Source organism: Tinamus guttatus, unplaced genomic scaffold (genome assembly GCF_059628265.1).
Source record: "Tinamus guttatus ecotype Peru unplaced genomic scaffold, ASM5962826v1 Tinamus_guttatus_pri_ptg000047l, whole genome shotgun sequence".
Classification (NCBI taxonomy): Eukaryota; Metazoa; Chordata; class Aves; order Tinamiformes; family Tinamidae; genus Tinamus; species Tinamus guttatus.
In genome coordinates, this window is record NW_028288581.1 from 1,860,885 (window position 1) to 1,879,880 (window position 18,996).

General features: G+C 44.9%; 1 protein-coding gene across 1 annotated transcript in view; it reads right to left on the bottom strand.

Moving 5' to 3' along the window:
- The window catches only part of CARS2 (cysteinyl-tRNA synthetase 2, mitochondrial), a 43,689-nt gene that overhangs the window by 23,758 nt on the left and 935 nt on the right, over nucleotides 1-18,996 (bottom strand). Inside the window, 8 exon segments of the mRNA XM_088538594.1 lie at nucleotides 1,585-1,714; nucleotides 4,201-4,284; nucleotides 5,000-5,105; nucleotides 5,748-5,819; nucleotides 7,528-7,645; nucleotides 10,718-10,768; nucleotides 10,862-10,970; nucleotides 10,973-11,110. Of these exon segments, the coding sequence (XP_088394720.1) occupies nucleotides 1,585-1,714; nucleotides 4,201-4,284; nucleotides 5,000-5,105; nucleotides 5,748-5,819; nucleotides 7,528-7,645; nucleotides 10,718-10,768; nucleotides 10,862-10,970; nucleotides 10,973-11,110 (808 nt within the window).

The window sequence follows — 18,996 nt, forward strand, 5'->3', positions numbered from 1 at the left end:
CACGCTTTGACACCCAGGCTTGTGACAGAACTGCTCAGGGTGGTGGAAGGGAGGAAACAAACATGAACTGGCTGGTGGTCTTTTCCCCACCTGCTTCTTCCCATGTGCTCCAAAGCCAGATTCAGCACAGCTCTTCTCAAGAGCAACCCCCTCCTCTTGACTCCCCTGCCAGAGAGGAGCTTTGCTACTTGCAGATCCCTCCTGCCACACACCTCGAACATACTCTAAAATTAATTCACCTAAATGACCTCAATGTTTTCAGACCCTTAGTAAAACAGACAGGCAAGCTGTTATTGTTTAAAGCGAGTATGAGACAGCTGACTGACAGTAAGACATTTTAGATGACTTACAAAAATAAGTTTTCCTTTTTACACAGTCCAAAATTACTACATTTGTGCTCTCACAGGTCACAGATCAAGTCCTATCTGCATGACAGGAGCCTCCTTCAGTCACTGTAAAATGAATTTTTACAGAAATACAGAATATAAACAGCATCACATTAGCAGATAGGTAAGAAATGACAACTCACTGTGAAATGGCCTAACGTGCATGTCTGTCTCAGGTCACACTTCAAACAGCATGTTTTTATGCACTTCAGTTGCTTTAACTATTCTTTCACAGTACTGAAACTATTTAGTGACATAAATATCATCTTTACAAATGCTTTTCACAACCAGGAACTAATGACTAACAACCTCAGGTGCCTCAGTATAGCACATGAAAGAGAAACCTAAAGCAATAGTTCTACTGACTGAGCCTGGGCTCAACTCTCGAGATAAAAAAGGATCAGACCTCAGCCATTTGTTCTTAATATATGAAAGGTCTGAGACTAATGCAAAACAACGTACTGCTACAGATCTTCCAGGACAGAAGAGCTAAAGTATCTTTTTCCAAAATACATAAATGCATAAGGCTACTGCAGAAGGCAAAGTATTATAATTCTGCAAAGAAAACAAAATAGAACTTTAAATTAAAAGCAAATTACTTTAAAGCAACCGTGAGCAAAATGCTACTAGGCACGATTCATGCTCTGCCCACACAATACACTGTGCCACAGAGAAATCACAGCGTCTAAGACTAGGGCTGAATTGTGAAGAAAGCTAAGTAACATTTTGATCACTAGCATATATATCCATATAAAAGTTGTTGTGATAAGGACAACCAAATCCCACATATTCTCTGGAGTTGGGATGGAAGCCCATACTCTGTCCTCTTAATGCAGCACTGCACCCTTGACAACACGTGCTAGGACTGAAGCAAGTGGGAAGGAAGGAGATGACAGTAGTACTACAGCTTCTGCTAAAGCATTCATTACTCAGTTCAAGTCAAAAGGCATCATCCTGCAAGGCATGGCTAAGTGCCCAGGTCTTTCTTAAAAGAAAGAACTAAAATGTAACAAGACAGCTGCTCTGCTAAGGTAGAGCTCAGCTGGTTTGAGCCACACATGACATCCAGCATTGCAGAGAGTATTCAGATTAAAATTGATGCTTTCTACTGACCAGGCAAAATACTTTGAGCATCGCTGCTACTCTTTGCAACGTAAATCAAAAATCAGCACTGGATTTAAAACCCAAGACATCTGACCTTGCTATTGTGGAGCACTCAATGTGCCATCCAGGTCTTCCTCTTCCCCAGGGAGAAGTCCAAGACAGCTCTTGAGGCTTGGCAGCCTTCCACAGGGCAAAATCTTTACCATGCCGTTTATCAGCACCAGCTGCCAAGAACAAGTGATTTGTTATTGGGGTATGTCTCAGAAAGGACAGACAAATGAAAGCAAAAGAAAATGCACATGCAGATTTATTCTCATTTGCCCAGCTGCTGTTTGCCTGTATCTTTCATCCCTTTCCCCTAACCCAAGACTTCCAGTTTGTTGAACAAATCCAGGAGGATTGGGGGGGGGGGGGGGGGGGGGCGGAATACTTGGAATTAGACTACTGCAAGCTGAAAAAAAAAAAAAAGGAGGTCAAGATTCTTTATTATTTCTGATCCTTTGAGTCCCTTTGCCCATTTTACATCTTTCCTTTAGTTACTTATCAGTCAGATTAACACAATAAACAGGTTACACTACAGTGAGGGGAAAAAAGTTTTCCTCTGCGGCACAAAACATTTCTCATTTTAATTCTGTGAAATCAAGGGCAATGCAGAGAACACCAGAATTGTTCCCAGGTAGCAGCAATGTTCCAGGATTATTTTCACCCACGTTTTGGATGAAGGCAGAACTCTCCTCCCTGGTCACGTTTGTTGCTCCCTTCGCCCCACGGCCTCGCACGACACCAGCCGTTTTGGCCGCAGCGCTGCAGAGCACGGAGCCAGGACAGGGCTGCCGAGGAGCCCCGGAATGGGCTCCTCTGCTCCCGACCGCTGTGGGGATAAACACGTGATCTTGTATTTGATACAACAAAGTACTGACTTGGTTTGGAGGGATCCAACACAGCCTTGACTCACATTGCTCTAAGCTCCCTGTTCTTAATTATTTAACATTGCTGATCTGTTTAATTTGCAGTGATGTTAGACTTGTTTCATTTTTTTTTCTCCTTCAGACCACAAGTGAAACTACTTTGTATTACTGGGTCTAAACCAATTCCTGTAGAATTCCGATAAAGGCACATTTTAATGATGATTCTTCGCTGACAAGTTGGGGGATTTTTTTGAGACTTGGTAAGTGATAATTTTTCTTGATCCCCTCAGCTTGTTCATTATTGATAGAGTTAATTTCTATTCAGAATGTCATGCAGTATTAAATAAAGCACCCTACAAAAATATCTATTACGCCTTCATCAGTTAAACTTGATAAAAAACTAGGATTACCTTCCTATCCCTTTAAGTCGTATGAACTGAACCTTCACCTTGACACTCTGACTGACTAGGATCTGGTGACTCCCTCTCATCCTTGCCTTTCCTGAGTATTATTTTAAAAGATGCATTTCATTTTGGGGGGTTACAGACTAAGCAGTCACAAAATCTCTAATAGTAACAGTACCAGGGAGGTCATTTAGTCCACCCTCACTCCCTGACTCAAAGCAGGGTCACCTAGAAAAGGCTGTTCAGGACCTTGGCCGGTTGGGTTTTGGAATGGAAGCATTCTGGATGCACAGAGAAGGAGACTGACCTATAAATACCTATTTTTAATTTCTGCACAGAAAGGAAGGGTGAAAAAAAAAATCTTATTCTAATGTTCCACTTGAATGACAATAGTCATTTACAAAAAGAGACACAGACAAAAAATACCATGCTCCAGTAGTTATTCCATAACCTTTACTAACAACAGTTAAGGACAAATAAAAATGGCATAATAGCTTAAAACAACTTCTGTGCTTATACAACAAGACACAGCACAGTAAGTCACAGCACATCTCTAGCTACACTCCGTCAGGGACCACTCTAAGGACTCATCAAGAGGGCCATTACAGCCTATCAATAAGCTTTCCCTAAAGAATTATCAACAAAAATACCTACCCTCTGCAAATGCCTGTGTTGAAATAACTCCAGAACAGAGCTGTGAAAATTTTTTGTCTGCAATTCCCAAGCATCCCATCAAGTTCATCCAGCAATTCCAAAACAGACTTTCCACTGGAGAAGAGCTGAGCTTCAGAGCACAAAGGATGCAGAGCTGCCCCCAGCTCTGCTGCGCGGGGAGCTGATCCCGCACGGCTGGAGGCGGCTGCAGGAAGCCTCAGCAAAGGGGCTCAGCAGCAGAGAGCTCAGAGCCAGGGCTACACGCCTGCCTTCACCACAGCCTACCGAGCACCCTAGCATCCCTCACACTCAGCAGCAATTTTGTAAGGAAAGCAGTAAAGTCATCGTGCTGCTGTACATCAGAAGGGTGCAGCTGCCCAAACAGCAGCACGGTAAGATGCCGTTTCTTGCATTTGCTCCTGACTGCCCCTTTGCTGGCTGGCACGGAGGCTGGGAAGCTAGCCAGCTAACCTCCCTGGTAAACGTGCATGCAGCACTCATATCCAGTTTATTAAGCAGCAGAATTGTTTTCTCAAGCACCTGACCAGAGAGGTAGAAATTTCTCTTACACTGGCAAACAGTGAACATTTCAATAACAAATATATATTAGAACAGTGTGATCTTAATTAACCAAAAAGATGGCTACACACAGCAGGTTGAAATTTTTTTTCCATATTGTTCTAGGAAGCTTTACACAAATAAAGAGTTCAAAATACAAAACACAAATCATTGACATGAACTTACCTGATTCATCTTCTGCACCGGGATAAATAGTAGTTAACACTCCATATCTCTTTCCCCAAGACTTAACATCAAAATAAACATTGCCTAATAGAAAATAAATGTTTAGTTTTATATCAAAAATGGGGTACATTCACTCTGCTGATATGATGAAGCGATAACACTTCCCTGAAAGCAAACCAAAACAAAATGCCACTGAACTTTCATTTGAAATTCTGCTCTAGAAATTCAGAATTACTGCCCCAACAGCAGCACACATTCCCACATTATCTGCTCTCCGGTAACTTCATTACATTTGCTCATTTTGCACATGAAGATACACCTTTTCCTAGAGATGTGAGTCCTGAGATTCCCATCCACACACAACCAGCAATCCCCTCCACAGATGAAGAGTAGTCTCTTATTATTCCAGTTAAGTGCAACTGAGTCCTCCTGCAGCCACCAGCTCTGCTTAAGAGCTTCCACATGTCATGACTTGCAGGCAGGAGCTACACAGGAGATGTCCATCCCCTGTTTAGGGTTAACAGGTTTCCCCAGCTCTCCTGTAGCACCCCGGCCAGGACTTCCCCACAGGATTTACAGTAAACAAATGTAACTGGTCGCTAACATAGTTAACTTGGCAATTGGGCAACAGCCACTCTGGGCAGTCACATCACTGCAGATGAGTCGCTCACACCTGGTCTGTTAATCAACAGGGGGAAACACTGGGGCAGGCACCTCATGTGATCACAGGACAGGATTACCAAGGGCACCGATACCCTGCCCCTGTGCTAACATGGGGCTGCCCTGATGCAAGTCTTACCTTTCGCGGTTGCGTAAGCTTGTCCATTAGCAATTATTCTCTCTATAAAGGAAATTATCTGAGGAATGTTTTCAGTCACTCGCATATATACTGTAGGAGGAAGGACCTTAGGCAAAGAAACCGTAACAGCTTATTAGCCTGCGTGTGAAATATGCTGCTGATAAGCCACTTGGCTCTTAAGAGATTTGATGCTTCTTTATTTTCTGCTCAATTTCATCTTTCAAAAAAAAAAAAATGTTGCAAACAGAAAAAGTCATAGACAGCATTTAAGATATAGGTAATAAAAAGAATAATAAATAAAAGTTTGAGGAGGAGGAAAAAACAAAACACATGCACTGACACAAATCCACACATTTTTCCAGCAGTTTCCGGCAATACCCTGAACTAGAAGCAAAGCCATCTGGAGTCAGCAGCACCATATTTTGTCTTACATGCTCAACACCAGGCTATTTCTGTGTTTGAGTAAATACATATTATTACTGAACCACAGCTTCCCTGCATAAGGCAAAAAGAGTCTTGTGTAACCCACTTGCCTCCCATGATAGTCAGGGTTTGATTTCTTTTTCCTCTTCCCTTACTCAAAAGCCATTTCCTTTCCCTGCTCCCACCCCCCGAAAGAGTGAAAAGAATAAAACAGTATCACACAGACAATCTATTTATTTCTTCAGCTCGAACTGTCAAAGTCAGATTCCTTTTCAAAATAAAAGCTTTAAAATACTCTCAAATTTAGAAGTTCATTTATCCATACCTTCAAGGCAGCCATATCTTGTTTAAACTCTTCTTCATAAATACGAGCAAGAGCTATTGGCGATATATTCATCTGAGAGAAGAGGAGGAAAAAAAAGGAGAAGATTAATAAACTGCAAATCAAAGCAATGATACAAAACACTGCAATCTTTTAATCAGGCAGTTAATAACTAATTGGAAGACTTACAAAGACTCACAGTAAAAGGCTAGAAAGTCTTATTAATCAAACATTCTGGGAGAAGATTATACAGGCAGCATTTGAGTTAACAAGTTTGTTATCAATCTTCTAAAGAGAAAGCAACTAAAGACTGAAGCAATAAACCCCTTCCCTACTGTGTTTCTCTTGAGATGGTCCTCCACTACAGTACAGGGTGCGAGATGCACTCCACTTCCTGGCAGGGGATACTGATACAACCTGCACGTCAGAAAGACATCAGCTTGGAGGACCGGGCAGCACCTTCATTTTAGGTGATTAAGATACTTCAGCTAGTCAGTGTCACTCGTATATATCAATATGACCAAAGAAAACTAACTGAAAAGTAGTTTCATGTTTTTCCAAGTACAGTAGTTCTCATCTGCCTTTTCCACATTCAGGTAACTGAATCGTTAACAAAATAAATTCAGTTTCCCCATTCCCTACGGGGGCATAGCCACGGAGTCTGTTTTTCAGACTGCAGGTGCCCCTCACCCCCAGTTTGAACAAGCCACTGGGGCAGCAGCCAGGTGTTGTGGTGCAGACAAACGAGATGCTCATCCTGCAACGAGGCAGATGCTGAGAACTGAGACCTGCTTCTGCCTGCCCACCACAGTGTTCCTCCAGCACCAGCACCCAGGGCCATCTCGCTACCCATTTAAGCTGCTGCTTTGATTAATGGGAAGAGAAAGGAACCTAGCGGGAGACAGGGGGATTTCTCCCATCCTTAGATGTTCGAATTGTGAGCAGATTCATCTCCCTCTCGGATGACTACAGAGAGAACACACTATGATCATCACAGACAAGGCACCCAACTTTTAGACTTTCTAGATGAGCACCAGGGAATAACAAACAGAGCTGGGAGCTGCTTATAAATGTAAAACTTACCGAATTGTCAGGGTTGCTGACCTCACTAGAAGGCTCGAGTTGATCCTTTTACTAAACCTTACCACTTGCAAATTAATTCAACCCCATTAAGGGCACACTCTTGCCAAGACTGACCCATACACTCAATGTCAACTTTGAAGCAAGCCATGAACTTGCACAGGATGGAACAAACTCCCCAAGAAGCTGGTGCTACACTCAGCTGGCGCTGAGCAGCGGCCAGGAGGTGCCCTCACACACAGCACATGGGTGTCACTCCGCACATCCTAACGTCTCACATCAGCAGCACCTCTTCAGGGACCAACGCTGAACGAACAGCAGCAACGACAAAACTTTTATTCAGAAAAAAAATCCAAAACACCTTGCTCAATACATTTTGGTGTGCTTCGGGGATAAGACAAGACGCTCTCCAGCTCTGCTGAAGGTTTAAAGTGGCTGCTTGCTTCCCGCTGGCCTTCCCGATACACCACGAGGGTGCAGGGACACCTGCCCGGAGCCCTGCGGCTCTGCACACTGTCCCTCTGCCCGGCTGTCTGTGCCAAACCGCCAGCCCCTCCGAAGCCAAAACTGACTGGAACTTTCAAAATTTAACCTTAATTAATTAAAGCAGAACAAAGCTTAGGTCTCTTGAACTATATAGTACTACACAAATAGCTACAGAAAACACCAAAAGCTTGGGCGAGAGATGATAAGCAATACCTACCTCACTGGCCCTTTTAATTATTTTGTCATCTATATCTGTAATCCCCATCACCATGATTACTTCAGTTTCAAAAAATCTAGTCATTATTCTTCGGATGATGTCAAACTTAACATAGGAACTGAAAAAGAAGAAAAAAAGAGCTTTTAGACATGCATCATTGAGAATAAATTCAAATAAAGGTTACCAACACCACTAACACCCACAGACATAAAGTGAGCCAATTCTTGTAATAACAAGGGCTTGAGTAGATAAAATATTTTGCCAAAGCTAGTTACAAGCTGCACAAAAGTCAAGCCAATTTCAGTTGAACTGGTCTACCCTCTTCTGGCATTAGCAACACATTACATCACATTTTCTGATTTTCCTTCTGTTGCATCTCTTGAGCAAAACTTCAAAGAGAACTTGAAGAAATGTGGATCAAAGCACACTGACACTCTGTTTCAAATTCTGAAAGAAGCATGCTAAGGAAAGCAGGTTTATGGACAGAAATACAGAACTAAGGAAGAGATAATTCAGCTCTTAAATTCTTATAAGGATATCCAGCTCATCTCCATTATTCATTTCTGCATTGTTATCTTCTACATTTGTGGTGTTTGTCATGATTCAATTTTTTTTTAAAAAAAAAAAGAAGAAAAAACAGAAAGTTTAGCGATAAAGTGGGATTCTGTTCTCAAACAAACAAACAGGAGATAACGCAGCAATCATTGCCACGCTAATCACTCCATTCAATTCCAGGCTCTTTCCCAATGCATGATCTGCACGGCATCTTCCCTGGTCTGCAGGCCCCCGCCAGGAGCACTCATTTCAGCTGCCCCAACTCAAACAGTGCTCTGAGCTCGGCCCACGGTGGGGGGATCAAGGCGCTCCAGCGTCCCGAGCGAGTTAGGCCTGAGAGAGAAACTGAGCAACAGCAACTGATACAGGCCACACCACGCACACAGGAAAGGTGCTCTTAATTCCTCAGGCACTGGAGGGTTTAACTGCTTAGGTAAAGCAGGAAGAATATCTTTATTGCAGGCGTATCGCTGAACAGCGGTTAAGAACACAGTATGAGAAAACACTAAAGAAGCAGCAGAGATGATAACACACCTACTTATCTGTGTGGCACACTGCTTGCCATGCAGCACTCAGTCCTAGCTACTCTTACTCAGAGCAGTACACGAAGATGACAAAAACAGGTGCCACGGGCCTGTGGGAAGCTTCCAGATGAGGAAAGCCTAAAATTGTTAATTCAGACCCAGGATAAAAAGCAATGGATAAAAGAACAGGCAGAGCTAGGTCTTTTAATTAAAAGAATCTGAACATGAAAAAGCAAGAAGAACCACCAACAAAGACATATTCAAGAGACAAAGAAAAAGCAAGGCCAAAAGGTAGAAACCTCAGACTTAAAAGAAATTACATTCTAGATCCACTATACTGTTTAATATCTGTTATAGCTAACAGAAAAATGAGCAGAACACATAAAAGTCATATAAGCTACTGCCCTGCACAGCTTGTGTTGTCCATAGCTCCCTCGCTTGGGCACAAAGTCAGACTAATGAGACTTTATGTTAAAAGAGCATCAAGAACATGTACAAAGAGCAGAGATACCAACAGGAGAAAGAAAAATATGAGTAAGGAGAGAAAAAAAAAAGAGAGAGAGAGAGAAATAATAGCTGTAATATAAATATTTAAGTGTGATTCACTGTGCTGAAACTATGTAAAATAGCAATATAAAAAGAAAAGAGTACTGGAAAGTAGCTTCCACTGGACCATAACCACTGATTCATTCTTAACATAAAACACTGAAGAACAGCAATAAACAGAAGGGAAGCACCCAGCTTCTGGAAACATCAGTATCCTTCGTCCTGCTCACTTCCACTTTGCCCCTTCTGGTATTAAATACTTCTGTTTACAGGGCAGTCTCATGTAGCATTCTCCTCCACACTTGCTCTCAAGATCAAAATCACAGGATTGGTAAATTCAAAGCAAGTTTAGAGCACTGAGGAACAAACTCCTGGCGATAGAAGCGCTTCCACAGGTCTTCCCCCTGCAGTGCTATGAGGTAACAGAGAAGACGGGGTCTGTGGTTCTAGGAGAATTTAAACAAAGAACGGTACTTAGTCGCCTTGATATAATTGCTCTCAAGCTACGATTTTAAAGTGCAGTTATTTCAAGATGAAGAGTACTGTAATACTAGCTGTAAATACTCCATGACATTCCTGCTTGAGCAGTGGCATCAGACTAGATGATCTCCAGAAATCCCCTCCAAACTCTGCTGTTCTGTGAAATGCACGTACTGCTAAGATTTTTTTTTGTTGTTGTTGTTTTATTAAAGTTCCCCTGTATAAAGTATAAATGAAATAGGGATGTTGTTTCCAAGACATGATTTTCTTGATTCTTAGATCACTACTATAAAGCCAGGAGAGTTCTCTGATAAGACCAGACAAAAGAAAGGAAAATGAAGACAACAATACATGTGTGCAATGGTCCGGTGGCATTTAAGGACAGGTTGCCAACACTATTTTTACACGGTTCCTGCGAACCTTGTTCTTTCAAGGACTACAGGACAGGAGCTGCAGAGTGGCTGGGCTGCTGCACAAGGAGCCTCTGCACACCAGGCAGGTCTGAACAACCGGCAGCCTCGGCCTTCGCTGAGCCGGGTAAGGGGTGTTTGCAAAACAACTCACAAAGCCGTACGTTGGTCACTGCAGTTATTCTAATGACCTACTGGTCATTTCCACCTGGTAAGACTTACTAAGCTGTTACCACATGAGAACTCTTTTAATGCAGGTGAACTGAAAAGAACATCTTATTTTTAAACTTAACCTTAAGAACATCTTGTATCCAAACTAAATGCAAGAGAAGCGATGCACGTCTTACCCTTGGAGGCTGCACACACAGCGATGAAGCGCTGCGTGTACGATTTGCCTATCTTCACAAATAAAAGCACTCTTAAGAGTTTTCTCCGGGTTGTTTTGCCACTTTCTGGGAGCAACTACCTACATCACGGTTCCCCGAGGTCAAGAAAAAGAAAATGAAATAAGCCGTGGGACTTTGCTCCTTGCACGGGGCACGCGTGGAGGCCCCCGCGGCGGCCGCGGCCCCACGCGCAACGCTCGCGCCAGGGCGCCCACGCGCGGCTTCCCCCAGCCCCGAGCCCCGCCCCTCCGAAACGCGGCGCGGAGGGCAGGTCAACCCCGCGACTCACCACGCGTGGCCCAGGTGCGCGTGGTCGTACACGGTGGGCCCGCAGCTGTACCTGCCGAGAGAACGACACGCTGAGCTGAGCTGAGCTGAGCCGAGCCGAGCCGGGCCGGGCCGGGCCGCCCCGAGCCGCCCGCCCCGCCGCTACCATGTCGCCACTCGCGGCTCGCGCAGCAGCAGCGGCTCCTTCCGCCGGCTCCGGCTGTTGTAGGCGACCAGGCCGCTGGGCCGCCCGGCCGGGGGCCGCCACTCCCGCCCCGCGCAGCGGCACCGCCGCAACAGCAGCAGCGGCAGCGCCGCGGGGCGCAGCATGGCCGCCCGCCCCGCCTCCCGCGCGGGCGGGCAAGGGGAGGGCGCGGGCCAACCCCGGCGGCTGTTGCTGCAACAGCCGCGCCGCCTGTGCCGGGAAACAGCCCGCGAGCGGGGTAGCTACAGCCGGAGCGGCAGGAAGAGGCGGGGCCGGCGCGGGAGCCGCCCCCGCCCGCTCCGCCCCGTCCCGTCCCGTCCCGGGGCGCCGCAGGACCCGGCCCGGGAGGGAGGTGCTGCCGCTGCGGGTGCGAGGCCGCCCCTTCCGCAGGTGGCTTTTAGTGAGGCTTTGTAATGTTTATTATTATTGTTGTCCTTGTTGTTAGTGTCATTGTTGTTTTTCCTCTGTGTTAAAGCTGGCTTGGTTAAACTGTGGTGGGTGCGTTTGCTGCGCCTTGAATGCCAGAGGAATGGGACCTTGTCATGCCCAGGGGAAACACGTGCACTTTTCCCAAACCGGGTTTAATCCATCAAAAGTCTATCAAAAGAAGGAAAAAAAAAAAACACGCCCTCCCACCCTCACTTAGTTCCAGGGGTCTTTGTGAAAGCCGCGCTCCACTTACATGTTTTACTGGGACCCCAATTAATAACTGCACTCAGTAACTTGTACTTAATCAGCTGATGCTGAAGTTCCTTTCCAGTTTGCCTTCCTTAAGCAAAGACTGCTTTGTGTCTGTGTGTGTTTGTCTTCCTGTGGGTAACGCTTCCCTCCTCTCCTTGTGCATCTCCCTCAGAGCTGCAGCGGGAACGCGGCGGTGCCGGGACTGGCTGGAGCGCCTGGACCCACGCTGGAAACTGTGAGCTGCAGCCGCGGTGAGTACAGCGCAACGAGGCGGGCGTACGGGCTGCCCGGAGTCTCTAAACTAGCGCTTGTGTGCGCGAGTCGCTGTGAGCGGAGACCTAGGAAAGAGTGAGAACAGTACAAGCAAATATAATTTTTTCCTTACTACTCCCCCAGCTTCTGACCAGGGAATTGGATGCAGTTTTTACAGTGTAGGAACGCTCTGTGGGTTGCGCTTCCATTACTTCCTCCAGCCTCCACAAACACCCATCAACTTTCATCATCTACAACATCCTCTGGCAGGGGCACGTACCCCAGGTCTGCTGCTGTTTTCAGGATCTCCCCTCTCGGCGTGTTTTGAAGCTGGGGTTTATTAGCTCCTTTGCTGCTTTTGCCTTGGAAGAGAGTGAGCAGTCAGTTCCCACGGGGGCTCCCTCTGCTGCTCCCTGCTGAGTTTTCCCGCACAGACCCCTAAGGAGACTGGTCAGCGCGGAGCCTCCTCGGCTCTCTGCAGCGCTGCAGTTGGTGCCTGCTAACGCACCTCGCTGGCCTCTGAGGCGGGAGCCTCAGCCGGACATGCGGAGGGCAGGCCTGGCCGCGGCGAGCTGACTGCTACAAGTCCTGCAGGATTTTTCCTCTTGAATCTGCAAAGGAGACAGGTTTGGTGGATTTCCCTCAAATTTGATACAAGCATCTGTGTCTGATGATTTCTGAAGACAGAAATCTGTCTTCATCAATATAGGCTGTTTACAACTTTGTTTTAGAGAACGTAATATACCAATGGAAAATCTTAGCTTTTTGATCAAATGAAAACTATTTTACATGCTTGCTATTTTGAGGCTAGCTAGGATGGGATTGAAGATACCATCCAATAACCTTTGTAAAGTTTGCTTGATATGTTTCTCGGGAAGCTTCACCAGCCAATTATTTCAGTTTCCATAGTGAGCTGTTTTTGATGTCTTTACCGTTCAACACACATCTTGTTAAGGGCTGTCATTAGCTTTGTTGTCTTTTTTGTTCTGTATAGCGCCAAGCACTTTGACAGAGTTCAAATCAATACTAAATAACAATGGAATTTTTTTAGCTTTATTTCCAGGTTTAGCTGTCATGGATGAAAGTGCCAACTGATCAGAGGAATGCAGCTCTTCTTTCCCCTGAGCTTTGGAAAGCTTAGTGTCTTGTGGTATCTAGGCAGGCTGTAATTTAGCATTTAGGCTAGAAACCTCCGTGTCCTGCAATAAAATGCTATTTTCTAATGGCAGGAAAGGCTAGTTATCATTAAATGCTTGAAACAACCAATTAACATCCTTCACGCTTCAGATTAGTTTTAATGCAGCAAAATAAATTCAGTGGAACAGTAAAAAGTATTTTACAAACTCTAAAAATGGAAAAAAAAAGTGTTAAATCTAATTTCACAGGAAAAGCAATAAAAATCCTGGTGGATTAGAACCATTATTATGCATCTTAAAATACTGGTAGGGTATTTAAAGCACTGGTAGGCCTCGCCAGGAACAGCTGGGCTATGGCTACATGTGGAGCAGGAGAAGGCGTCCCAAGAGGTTCCCCGCAGCTGGAGCTGGGGTCGCCTGACCAGAGCCAGCGCTGGGGCTGTTGTCCTCCCGTCACCTCCTTCTGCGCTCCAGGGATGCAGGATGCAGAGAGGTAAATCTCTCCTCAAAACCCCATTGAAGTGTTTATGTTTCAGGTAGACCACTAGGGACACATCTTTAGTTCAAACTGTTGGGTCACATTTTTAAGTGTTCCCTAGGAGCCATCAAGGTTTCCTTTTCTTTTTCTTAAATAAAAAGCTGAAACTCTTAAGGTAAGGACATGACTGCAGAACTCCTTAGAATGAGTTTATATATCATTTCACTGTTTATCTGCATAAGCCCAAAGACAATATTCCCTTTCAGGTAGTATTTTGAGAGAAGGGAAAACAGAATAATTTCACATGTCATTTTCGGAAGGAAATACTTGCAGAACCATTCCTTTGAAGAGGCACTTTAATAAACAGAAATGTCACGGCATTGAGAAGATACCCATTTCTGCACAGATCAGTTTAGTGCATAGGAATGGAAACTACCAGCATATTCAAAGCAATCGCTTTTCTTCCATGCCATCTGTCTGACTAGCAAAAAGGAATCAAATGAGGAGAAACTGAACAACATGCATGTGGTCCACGGTGCTCTAGAAGTGCACGTTCAAGCCGGTATCAACAAAAGCTGTTAATTGCAAAAGAGGGAATGCTGCCCAGGTTGATGCTCTTTGTGATCTGCCTAAGGCAAGTCATGGAAGGGCCAAGACCCATGAACCACAGAGCAGGGGTTTGGTAGGGTGAGTAGCAGGCCCAGGCTGCTCTGTGATGAAGGACTAGGGCTGAAGTACAGCTCCATGCACAGCAACTCTACACACCTCTGCGGGAGCATCTCAGGGTGTCCTGGCCCACCATATATTTTTAAATTTCTAGTCCCAGGTGTGCAGACCAGCAGGGCGATTTGTTCCCAATCTGTTAAGTATCATCACTGGGCTAATGCCAAAGTGTGTTTTGTAGCATAAGAAAAATAAGCACATAAAAACTAAGTTAAAATTTCCCTTTTTTTTTATTCATTATTTGAAGACCCATTTTTATGAGGTTTGGCAGTTTTCCCCTAATTGCTGGCTGCTCTTTTTAAAAATTAAAAGATCCTATCTCAGAATTGCTGACAAAAGAGAAAAGCAGTATCTGTTGTGTTATCAAGACCATGATTCTAGCATCCCTGGCCCTTGCAGTTATTCAGAAACCTGCAAGGAAACTGACCTTGAAGAAATAAGGGGGAAAAAAAACAAAAAACTTAAAAGACAAACTACAAACCAAAAGTAAAAATGAGCTAAATCCATACCACAGAACTGCATTTCTCTTGTAGCAATCTCTAATAGCCTGTAATTACAGACATGTTTTTGTGAATTATCCTTTATATTCTTTCTATTTTTCAAAACCTGAATGTACATCAATTTCTAGGAACCTCATTTAATTTTTAAAAGGGAGAATACAACTTATCTCTGTGCTTAATACAGATGTCTGACTCAGAAATCTGTTTTTTAACTCCATTGTAAATTTTCTTTGGCCAATCTCCAAAATATTCAAGAAGTAAATAGCATGATTTACAAAACCCAAATCATATTCAGGGACCTATTTAAAAAGACTAATTCTGGAGAAATGCACAAAACTGCAGAAGAAATTTTAGGATCGACTAGGAGAAAGAACGGTGATAACATTTCCTAGCTTTCTGGACAATGACTTTTTCCTCTTCGTTTTTGGGAGATACATTCGTTATAATGCTTAACAGTTTTCTTGTATTGTCCAGTGGGTTGCACTTACTTTCTTCAAAAAAAAAAAAAAAAGGATGCCGAATTAGTTAATCTATCAGTCCCATCTCATTTCCTGACTTGAACAGGCGTTTCTGGCCCAAACGTCCATAAATGTTACACACTGTCCAGTGCAAACTGCAGTAAAGTGTGAACTATGACTTTTTGTCTGCTAGTCTTAATACTTGCAAACTTCAGCTCTGCGTGGCTTCTGTGTTAACCTTTTGCAGTTTTGCTTCAAAACCTTTAGCCATAAGGGAAATAATTAAAGTTGTAAAATTACCATCTCCCAGGTAAGCATAGATTATTATAGTGTGATAAGCAAAAAGACAAAAACAACAACAATAAAAGACATATGGAACCAGAGAAGGGAATGATTCCGCTACTCAGTGGTCAAGAAACAGCCATTCATTAAAAGGTCCAATTCATATCTGAATTGTCTGTTCGGATAAAATATAATGACTAATGATCAGAAGATGTATTTTCTAATATGTCTAATAACAGAGATACACCTGTTACAGTGTTATTTCATAAAACAATATTCAATTAAGCACGAGGGGAAAAAAAAGAAAAAAGGCAGCCTGGATTCCTTATCCAATCTATCCTCACATACTCAGCATCTGCATTTATGGAACATATAGGGAAGTTTTGGACTTCATTCTGCGCATACTAGGAATTCTGAACTTTATGTGGAGGAGCTGGATATTACTGGAACAGTGGAACATGCAACTACAGGAGCTGTTAACAGAGTTGGGACTGTTCAGCCTAGAGAAGAGTAGGCTGGGGGCAACCTTACCTATATGTATAAATATCTGCTGGGAGGGTGGCAAGAGGAAGGGGCCAAGGATGGGGTGTCAGTGGTGCCCAATGACAAGATGAGAGGCAATGGGCATGAACTGAAACACAGCTCTATTTGAGCTGAAGAAAAGACCTCCTCACTGGAGGAATGTTGAATAGTGGAACAGGTTGCCCAGAGAAGTTAGGAGCCTCCATCCTGAGAGACACTCAAAACCATAAGGGACACACACGTGGGCAAGGTGCTGTAGCTGGCCCTGCTTGAGCAGGGGTGCTTGGAACAGACAGTCTCCAGAGGTGCCTTCCAACCTCATCTATACCATGATTCTGTCGATGTAGCAACTGATTCCCTTGATTCCCATTGCTGGGAACCTTTAGCAGGTAACAGCTGCAAGAAAGTGTTGAAAATATGTGACTCAGCTTTGGGCTTCTAAATAGATTTCTTAAAGCAAAAGGGCTTGGCAGCTGGGAGCAGAACACAAAGGAGGGGAATTAGATACCTTGCACTCCAGTGAAGTTTAGAAAATAAGAAAATTTTATCTACCAGCCTCCTCTGACACGAGTATCATTCCCTATGTTTCTACTTGCAACTCCTCTGCCAGAACAAGGAATGGGGCTCTACTAAGAATGAACTAAAACTTCACTCGAGATCTCCCATCTTTCACCTTTCGCAGGTCAGAGGAAAGAGGAGGCTAAAATGACAAAGAATGCAGAAAAGGAGGAAAGGAAGCAGAGGTAGGCAATGCCTTTCAGCTCCATGTGTTCTGAAACTTTCCTACCTGGAGATGAACATATCTACCTGTTTTCTCCTCTTCTTTAAAAGATGACAAACATACAACTAAGCCCAGGATGTGATTTAAAAAAAAAAAAAAAAAAGTATTGCTGGGTACAGGTGTGTTTAATCAGCACTATGTAAAGCAGTAAGAATTGTATTTGGGAACTGTGAAAAGGGATTTTCAAAGCATATACCAAATACATTTTAAGATGACCCCGTTCCCATCCTTTGTGCAAGACTCCTCAGGGCAGTTCTTCACTGCAGGACACGGGTAATGTTATGTTGCAGTTTCTTCTGTCAGTCTTTTGGCCAAAACATGAGAGAATAATAGAGGCAAATCTAGTAGTCACTGCTACTAAGAGGCAGATGATACCAAGTCCTCTCTGCTCATTGCATCTGAGCCTCTTAGTACTTTTGAGTAAATTACTCAAGCTTGGCAGGCCACAACTGCTCTTGAAAATTGCACTTTCCTAAATGGTGTTGTCTAGAAGAAGGGACAGGAATTCTTCAATAACTTAGCAGATCCTTTTGTGAACCAATTTCTTATATGTATAATTACTATTCTGTGTCTAGAATGGTGGCTTAACTTCTTTGCAAGAACAACTTTCTTTTTGGACTCATTTAAATTCGTTTTAGATGCCCTTCCTCCACCAAGCCATAATTACTGGCTTTGAATCTTACAGTATCAGGAGTACTATTAACTCCCTGTCATTGCTGGCAGCGGCTCGGCTTCTGTAATAGTAATACATATAGCTAATAGTAAAACAGTTTGTAACTACCAAGGTGTGCTGCCAGTCATTTAGGATAGGTGTTTCCAGGCTAGTGCCACCATTATGCAGTTCCCTCCCAATTGGAGTACACAGGCACAGAAATGCTTGGAGCGTTACCTAGAGGCTGCAGTACTCACAGCATTTTACATACTGCATATCTCAGCCTTTCAAGGCTTACACTGGGAAGCAGTGCAACTCACACAAACACAAAACTGAGGGGAAAAGGAGCACAGAGAATATTTATGTTTCTTTGGAAGGTAAGCCTTGGGGAAGCTGGTCCACAGAAACAGGATAGAGTTGGTCGAACATGGCCTTAGTCTATGCTATGAAGGATCTACTCCACCAGGAGTGCTGAGGTGCTTAACTCCCCACAGGTCGGAGCACAGGAAATAGCTGCCTGTGCTCTTTTGAAAATCCCACCCTCGGTGTTCAGGGACTAAATGGATGACAGCAGCAGGAATAACTGAAATAGTTGGATGTTAAGGTCCTTAGTCAGAGCCCGTCACTTCCTCTGTTCTGTACTGTAGTAAGCAGCACATTATCGCCTAACAAACAACTGTACCAGCAAGTCCGAGCATTTAGACACCATGAGTCAGGGAAGCCTAAATTAGGGGATTGCTGACGAGAGGTAGAGCGCCCCTGTTGTTTTGCTTCTCCTGACTCAGGCTACCCTTTCCAGGCTTCCTCTGCTTCTATCCAAAACGAAGCGCGAGGCTCTTGCATTAGCAAGTAAAGAAAAAAAAAAAAGGGGGGGGGGCAGAAAGAAGGAAAAAAGACAAAAAAAACCCCACACCTCAAAAAAGTAAAAAAGTATAAAAAATGAGTCCCCCCGGCTGACGCGCCCCAAGGAGCCGTTAGTGCCGCCGCGCCCCGCCCCCTCCGCGCGCCCCGCCCCCTCCGCGCGCCCCGCCCCGCGGCCGCCCTCGCCGCCGCGGCAGGGACGGGGGGAACAACGGCGGCAACGTTGCTGCCGTTTCTCCATCGTCTGCCTCCCGTAGCGCGAGGGCAAACGGCAGAAACAGCGGCCGGCGGCCTTGGCCGCTTCCCCCCGCCTCGGGCGGGCGTCGGCGCCGAGCCGGCGCCTCAGGGGTGAGCGGCGGGAGGCGGCGCCTCGGCTGCCAACGGCGCTGTTGTCGTGACAACTGGGTTTACCGATTTAAAAAAAAAAAAAAGAAAAAAAAAAAAAAGCTTTTTAAACGGCAGGAAGAGTTTAACACTTCTCGCTCCCGCTGGCAAGCCCCGGGAGGAACGGGGGAAAACCACCCCTTAAATATATAAATAAAACATGTATTTGCCACACGCCACGTTATTTGAAAGGGCTGGAGTTAAAACGAAGCTTCCGCGGCTCTTCCGCAAGGCGCCGGCTCGGGAGCCGGGGGGACCGCGGCGTGTCCCCGGGCCGGGGCTCCTCCTCAGCGCGCCCGCCTGGCGCAGGGAGGGAGGCGGCCGCCATGGCAGGCACGGGCGTAGCGCGGTGCGGGAGCCTCGCAGGGAGGCAGCGGGGGCGAACA